We start from the raw sequence: 8,876 nt of genomic DNA, 5'->3' as shown, positions 1-8,876 counted from the left end.
CTGTAAGATAATATAATTTGGGGGGCTTGTGCTTTGGTGCTACTAACTCTACCTGGTCCACTGGCTTACTAACAGATTCTCTTTCCTTCATTAAGTTGTCTGTTGGGATCATTTTCTTGCAACAAACTAACAAAAGCAAACATCACTTAAATATTTTTTATTATGAAATAGTTTAAACATACAAACAATACAGAGAGTAAGAACTTATCTATAAACCCATTATCAGCTTTATCAAATCATAAGACTTGGCCATACTTACTTATATTTTGAAGAAATAAATGATTTATTTTGTCCTTTCCTCAGTTTCATTATTCTCCCTCCCCAGAGGTCACCACTGTTTTGAATTTGATGATTATTCCCATCGATGTCATTACACTATTTCTATGTTACTTAGCAATGGAAAAAAATAACGATTTGCATTTTCAAACGTTATGTAAATAAGAGGCACCATGTCATACAAAATCTCTCTAGTTCAATTTTGTTTTTGAGATTTGTCCATATTGATAGATGTATATCTAGTTAATTCACTTTAACTTGAGTTCTATCTTACAATTCACCCTAATGGTTATTTTGATTGCTTTTGACTTTCATTCTCACAAACAATGCTGAAGTGGATCTTGAAGTACATCTTCCTGAACATGAGGAGAGACTCTGTAGAGGTTTAAATGTGGATTTGTTGGGTCAAAGAGTATCCACATCCTCAACTATGCTGGATATTGCCTAATTATCCTAAACACAACTACTTCCAAATAGCACTGTATGAATATTTCTATTCCTGCACATCTTTTTAATCATTGGCAACATAATGCTTTTGCCAATGTAATGATCCTGAAATAGTCCATTGTAGTTTTATTTGCATTTCCCTTACTAGTAGTGATACATATAGTCAATTATTCTAATATTCCCAAATCTATCCTTTCTTTACTGGCATGAACTATTTAATCATATGCAAAATTTCTACAAATTGATCAGACTCAAGAATTTTCTTGCAATTCTTAAGACTTTCTACTTCATAGATGAATTTCAGAAGAAAGTTGTGAAAATAAAGGGCAAAAGGGCCCATTCAAAATTTGGGTTCAAAGTACAGCAAATTTGTGACTTAGAAATAAGGGATAACTTTGTTATCTTGAGTCCCTTCTGTGTAGACTATATTACTCAATTTACTTCATTATTCTTCAGTTTTCTGAGTGTGAATTTAATCATTAACATGCTTAACCTCTGGAATGTAACTCCGTGAGAACATGGTCTTTGTATTGATCATCATTGTCTCCTTATGCTTAAAACAGTGACAGTTCCTGGCAAATAGTAGCTACTCAACACTCACTGAATGAAATATATATATATACATATCAGTAGTTTTCTTCCCTAAGTCCCCTTTCAATTTCAATTTTACAATCACTGGATTAAAATGTTTATAAACATTACACTTTTTCTACAGATGAAACAATTTAAATGCTTTAAAATTACCTACATTCAATCATAAAACTACCTGGGCCTGGTGCCTTTTTATGAAACAGTATGAATTTCTAGGTTTTGTTTATGGGTTTTGTTTTGTTGTTCTTTGGAACTAATTGTAATACTCTATTTTTTTTTATCTAAATGTAAGCGCTGTATCCTCAGTAAATCTCCATTTTAAGTTGTTTATACAATTCATTATCTGGAAACTTCCTAAAACTGATTATAAGTGTTACTACTTGTATCTTTATTGATTAATCATCTGCAGTACAAAGATTTCATTTATCTTCTAAAATTTTTAGGTTTCCCAATTCTGACATGTTGCTTCCCAGAAATGTTCTACTACTATGTCCACTAAGGATTCTTGTTTTAGCTATGAGGGATAAGTAATTTAATATATGTTGAGTATTCTGAAGAATGCCTGGTGCATAGTTGACAATAAATGCTAGTTATCATTACTTATTAAATATGTGTTATATTTAATGTACTATATGAAGTACTTTACATGTAAAATTCTTACTTAATATGCATTGGTTTACAACATACATTATTCAATTTAATACTGTATTTTAGAAATATTCTTTATTATCCCTATTTTAAGAATTACAGAAAATCCTGAGGTTTAGATAACTCAAGCAAGTTACTCAAAGTCACACAATCCCACAGTAGTGGTAAAGCTGCAAATTTCTAGAACCAAGCTTTTCATCCTGGAAAGTGCTTAGTGCCCAGAGAGGGAGACTAAAATAAAATAAGGTGATCAGAATCAGATAATAAAGCACCTCATAGACAATTTTAAAGGTTGTAGACATTAACTTAAGAACAATAGCAAGCTTCCTGACCAGGTGGTGATGTAGTGGATAGGGCATCGGACTGGGGTGCAGAGGACCCAGGTTTGAAACCCCAAGGTTGCTGACTTGAGCACGTGATCATAGACATGACCCATGGTCATTGGCTTGAGCCCAAAGGTCACTGGCTTGAAGCCCAAGGTTGCTGGCTTGAGCCCAAGGTTGCTGGCTTGAGCAAGGGGTCACTTGCTCCGCTTTAGCACACCAGTCAAGGCACATATGGGAAAGCAATTAATGAGCAACTAGGTGCCACAATGAAGAGTTGATGCTTCTCATCTCTCTCCTTCCTGTCTGTCTGGACCTACCTGTCCCCCTCTCTGTCTCTCTTGCTAAAAACAACAACAAAGAAACCCCCAAAACAAAACAACAACAACAAAACAATAGCAAGCCAAAAATGTTTAAACCGGAGGCAACAATATATATATTCTTACACTTCAAAAAACTTTTGGGTGCATGGAGAAAAATAAATTCAAGGAAACTAGAGCTGATACAGGAAGGCTTGTTAGATGAGCTATAGCAGTGATCTAGGTGAGATGCATCTTAGACTAGGGTGACATTAATAATTGAGAAGAGTATAAATTCCAGAAATATTTATAATAGGGTCTTGGGTCATTCATTGAACTAGGAGGTGAGTGACCCCCCAAGATGGATTCTCTTATGGTGAGAAAGGTGTGCGTGCTGCCTGAAGGTTTTCTTGCATTCCTTACATTCATAGGGTTTCTCTCCAGTATGAATTCTCTGATGTTGGGCAAGGGATCCACAGTACCTAAAAGCCTTTCCACAAACATTACATTCATAAGGTTTCTCTCCAGTATGAACTCTCTGATGTTGGGTAAGGGATGAGTCATTGCTAAAAGCCTTCCCACATTTAATACATTCATAGGGTTTCTCTCCTGTATGGATTCTTTGATGTTGAGCAAGATAGGCACTCTGGCTGAATGCTTTCTTACATTCCTGACATTTATAAGGTTTTTCTCCAGTATGAGTTCTCTGATGTTGAACAAGGTGTGAATTCTGGCTGAAGGCCTTTCCACATTCGACACATTTATAGGGTTTCTCTCCAGTATGGATTCTCTGATGTACAGTAAGGTATGCACGAAGGCTAAATGCTTTCCCACACACATTACATTCATAAGGTTTCTCACCAGTATGAATTCTCTGGTGTTGAGCAATGGACGATCTATTGCTAAATGCTTTCCCACATTCAGTACATTCATAGGGTTTCTCTCCTGTATGAACTCTCTGATGTTGAGTAAGGTAGGCAAACTGGCTAAAAGCTTTCCTACACACCTTACATTCATAAGGTTTTTCTCCAGTATGAACTCTCAGATGTTGAGTTAGGTGTGCATTCTGAATGAATGCTTTCCTACATTCCTTACATTCATAGGGTTTCTCTCCAGTATGAATCCTCTCATGTTGAATAAGATTTGATCTCTGGCTGAAGGCTCTCCCACATTGTACACATTTATAGGGTTTCTCTCCAGTATGAGTTCTTTGATGAAGAATAAGGGATGAACTCTGGCTGAAAACTTTTTCACAGTCATTACATTTCAAAAGTTTCTTCTCTGTATACACATTCTTGGGCTTAATAGCCATTAAATCTTTTTTAAGGCTCTTCTTATGTGTGTAATGTTTATGTACTTTCTCCTCTTTTGGAATTATCTGTTGTATACAAAGCAATGTGTTCAGATGGAAACTTTGCCAAGGTTTGTTATATTCTTGTCCTCTTTCATAAACAAGGGCTTCTTCAGGAGTGATTGTCTCTTCTTTGAAATATGCCTTATGATTCATTGGTTGCCTCTCAAATAGGTCCTCACATTTCCAATCCTCTCTCAAATTGGAATACTCAAGGCAACAGCTTGTAAGTGTAAGTTTTTCTGTCATTTTCTGAGATGATTGTGCTTCATAAGTGTCCTGATTTGGGGTTAATTCTTCACTCTCACACACATATTCCCCGCCTAAAAAATTATAAGAAAAAAATGACATCTCTATTATGAACCAGGAGGTACATTTATGAAGTACATAAAGTAAAGTATGTGAATTTAATAGCAAATAAAACCAATAAGCACATTAGCTTTCATAGTTCTGAAGTGTGTAAGAAAAGAATTAAATGTAAGAAGCTTGGGGAGGAATGATTAGAAGTATAGAAAAATCAGTAAGGTAAATCTCAGGTAAAGAAGAAATTATAGAATAAAAACTCTCAGTAAAGTGGGAATAAAGGGAACATATCTCAACATAAAGACTACATGTGAAAAACCCTTACCTAACATCATACTCAATGGTGAAAAGCTGAAAGCTTTTTCTTTAAGATCAGGAACACAAACAAGATCTTCACTTTCACCACTTATATTAAAAAAGCATTGGAGTTCAAGCCACAGCAATCAGACAAGAAAAGACATCCAAATTGAAAAGGAAGAAGTAAAACTGTCATTATTTGCAGATGACATACTATAGAGAACCCTAACGCTTCCACAAAAAACTTTTAGAACTAATAAATCAGTAAAGTAGAAGGATACAAAATTAATGTTCAGAAATTGATTGCATTGTATACACCACTAATGCCAGAAATAGAAATTAAGAAAATAATTCCATTTACAATTGTATCAAAAAGAATAAAATACTCAGGAAAAAAATTTAAACAAGTTAGTAAAAGACCTGTACTTGAAAACTATAAGAAATTGAGGCTACAATAAAAGAAAAGAATGTATTCATGGATAAAAAAAAACATTAACACTGTTGCTACCCAAAATAATCCACAGATTCAATGCAATTCTTATCAAAACACCAATGGTTCACAGAACTAGAAAAAAAATCCTAAAATTTATACAAAACCACAGAAGACCCTGAATGGCCACAGCAATCTTGAGAAGGAACAAAATTGGAGAATATGCTACTTGACTTCAAACTATACTACAAAGTGATAGTAATGAGAAAAGCATAGTATTGGTATAAAAATTAACACAAAGATCAGCGGAACAGAAGAGAGCCCAGAAAGACACCCATGCCTACATGGTCAATTATTCTATAACAAAAGAGGCAAAAATATACAATGAGGTTAAGACAACTTCTTCAATAGATGGTGTTGGGAAAACTGGCCAGATATATACAAAAAATTAATCTAGACCACCTTCATACACAATATCTAAAAATAAACTCAAAATGGATTACAGTCTTAAATGTTAATATTTGAAACTATAAAACTCTTAGAAAAAAAACACAGGCAGTCAACTTTTTGACATCGCTCTTAGTGAATCTAAGTTAACATCTAATTTAAGGAAAATTTGAAAGAAGTGAAGAAATTGGTTACGTAGATATTTGGAGAAAGTTACTTACACATCTGGCCAAAGAAACATCCTAAAAGTAGAAGCTTATTTCTTATGTTTGAGGAATAAGAAGAAAGCCAGTATGGCTGGGGAAGAGGGAATAGTAGGAGATACAAAGTAAAGAATAACCAGATTAATTAAGCATTACAGGCATCCTAAGGAATTTGGCTTTTAATCTGAGTGGATGGAGAGCCATAAGAGTTGTTGAGTAGAGGAGTGATATCTAATTACTGACTAATGACAACAGTGGAAGTTAGGAGGTAAGGCAAGAAACAAGGGGACCTATTATTATAATAATCATAATCATTGTGAGACATGATGATGCTTAGACCATAAAGATATCAATGGAAGTGTAGCCAGGTGATCAGATTCTAGGTGTATTTTGTAGGAAAAGCCAAGAACATATCCTAATAGATTGGCTATGAAATGTAATAGAGATGAGACTACCATGTCTTCAAAGTTATGGTCTGAGCAATGGAAGGATGAAAAAGCCAACAGTAATGGGGAATGCCATCTTCAGCAGGTTTAGATAGTGAGGTCATCTTTAACATAATACATTTTAAAGTGTTTTTTGACTTTTGAAATGCAAATGTTGGAAAAGACAGATGGACACATAAGACTGAATTTAAGATAGAGGTGTTGTGGATTAGAGATTTAAAACTGGGAGTTACCAGCATATAGATAGTATTTGAGGAGATTATATTACCAAGAGAATGAGTCTAGAGAAAGGGAAGAAAAAAGAGCTGAACTCCAATATTAAGATATTTGAGAAAAAAGCAAGAGATTGAAGGAGCAAATGTAAACAAAAAATCAGGGCTAAGAACATTAATACCATATGATATTAAATTAAAAATTATAATAAAAATCAACTTGTTCAATAATTTCCACTGAAAAAGAATAAAATATGCTATTACAATAATGCATATAGTATTAGAATACACAGGGTAGGCAAAAGTAGGTTTACAGTTGTTTGTATGGTAAAAGGTTATGATTACTACAATAGTTTTATCAACTGTTTTGCATACTCCTAATTTTGTCATTCACGTATCAGTCAAAAACTGACACAAATATAAACCCCAAAATGGCAGTGAAATAGGTGGCAGTTATACGGTGTGTCTGTAAAGTCATGATGCACTTTTGACCGGTCATAGGAAAGCAACAAAAGACAACAGAAATGTGAAATCTGCACCAAATAAAAGGAAAACCCTCCCAGTTTCTGTAGGATGATTTGGCAGCATGTGTGCATACACAGATGATGATGTAACATCATGTATACAGCGGAGCAGCCCATGGCCATGCCAGTCGAGATGTGGATGATACAGAGGAAAGTTCAGTGTGTTCTGTGGCTCACTAAATTCAAATCTGTGACCAAAGTGCAACGTGAATATTGGCGCATTTATCACGAAGCGCCACCACATAGGAATAACATTACTGGTGGGATAAGCAGTTGAAGGAAACCGGCAGTTTGGTGGAGAAACCCCGTTCTGGTAGGCCATCAGTCAGTGAGGAGTCTGTAGAGGCTATACGGGATAGCTACCTAAGGAGCCCTAAAAAAATCTGTGCGTGAGCCCACATTGATTAGGTACGAAACTGGGAGAGTTTTCCTTTTATTTGGTGCAGATTTCACATTTCTATCGTCTTTTGTTACTTTCCTGTGACTGGTCAAAAGTGCACAATGACTTTACCGACACACTGTACTTGCCTCCTTCCAGTTCCAAACTGTGATAACAACTAAATTATATATCAACCTGAAAAACTAAGGATTTACAAAAGAAGCCACATCAAGACTAGGAAAAGTGGAGATATGAAAAGGGCTGGCCCCATACCCATTATGTGGCAGTTGAGAATCTGGAGGCATACCCCAGATGCAAAGTATTCCCCTGAGAAGTATGAGGTTTCAACCCCAGGCCGAGCCCGCAAGCCCAAAGTGTAAGAGCTGCAATGAAGAGTCCATATACCTGGTTATGAAAATCAGTGGAGATTCTGTCCTCCAGGGAGAGACAGCAGTCTGCTAGAAACCTAAGCGCCCTCTTAAAGAATCAGCAAAGTCTTGGTCTAGCCACTTACCCTGGGCTCTGGCAGAGGGAGGGCAAATTGGAGCCGACTGGAGTAGTGCAAGGACAGACTAGGTTGTGTGGCTCCAAGCAGAGAGCTGAAGGAACAGCTGTCAGGACCCCTGTGCTGAGTCCCTCTCCCACACTGCACATCTTTCCTACGTCGAGCACTTCCTTCCATACTGCATCCGCCTGGAGGAATGCACTAGCCCCACCCTCTCAAGTCCCTGTTGATGTGCCCTGCAGAGCTCATGCCTTGCAGAGGAGACAGCTGCCTGGGTACATGGTATAGAGGTCTGGGTGGATTCAAGGGGTGTCAGAAACTGAGTGTGTGGCTCTCAGGCTCCCCCACTGTGTGCCAAAGAAAGATTTCCCACATGGGAAACCCATTAGCCCCACCCTTCCAATTCCCAGTGGCCCTGATATTATAAGCTCACAATCTGTGCCAGCCTGGCCCCACAATGCAGACTCTCCTAGAAGATTCTTGAAGAGTTTCAAGAAGAATAAAGGAGAAACTAGGTGGCATGGCTCTAGCACAGGGGCCATTTCTCCTTTGCATACCTGACTGGCACCACTGTTCCCTCCCTTCACAAGTCAAAATCTTCTGCTGTTTAAATCTGATGAACTCTAGTGGCCTCACTCTAATGACTTACTGAGACCTCAACTTGCCACAAAGGTACACAAACACCCAGCAGTGGCAGCTGGCCTTAGTGTACCCTGAGACTTTTGCAGAATGGCCTCAGACCCAGCATGGTCCTGAGTTTAAATATGTGTAAATCTAGTGAACACCACTTGCCCCTACCAGCTGACTCACTAAGAACTTACTTCATGCAACTTGCACACTGCCAGAGGCTCTTCCAGTGACTGAGTCTAACAGTCAGCAAGCAGTCAAAGGTGAACCTCAGGGTGTCTTCTGTTGATCTGCCCTGGGGCTTGGTGCTGGCAGAAACCAGCCCTGGGGCACAGCTTGGTCCCTCCCATGCACACCTCAGGACCAGCTAAAGCAGCCACAAATTGTGAATCACTTTGTAGCTCTAAACAGGTAGCCCAATGCTGATCACAGGCAGTGCCTGACATGGACCTGCACCAGAGTCCCTGCCAAGAATGACTCACAACATATCAGGGAAGAATTCAATTAGCTCCAAAAGCAGCAGACCCAAAGGGAGATCTTGGCAAGCACAGACCCTACTACAGAGAAT

General features: G+C 37.6%; 1 protein-coding gene across 1 annotated transcript in view; it reads right to left on the bottom strand.

Moving 5' to 3' along the window:
* Positions 1-231: 231 nt before the first annotated feature.
* ZNF570 (zinc finger protein 570) overlaps positions 232-8,876 on the bottom strand; it is a 33,098-nt gene continuing 24,453 nt past the window's right edge. Inside the window, exon 5 of the mRNA XM_066348369.1 lies at positions 232-4,258. Within this exon, the coding sequence (XP_066204466.1) occupies positions 2,922-4,258 (1,337 nt within the window). The 3' untranslated portion in view covers positions 232-2,921. The remainder of the gene's footprint in view (positions 4,259-8,876) is intronic.

Source organism: Saccopteryx leptura, chromosome 9 (genome assembly GCF_036850995.1).
Source record: "Saccopteryx leptura isolate mSacLep1 chromosome 9, mSacLep1_pri_phased_curated, whole genome shotgun sequence".
Classification (NCBI taxonomy): domain Eukaryota; kingdom Metazoa; phylum Chordata; class Mammalia; order Chiroptera; family Emballonuridae; genus Saccopteryx; species Saccopteryx leptura.
This window is presented reverse-complemented; position numbering and strand designations above follow the sequence as displayed.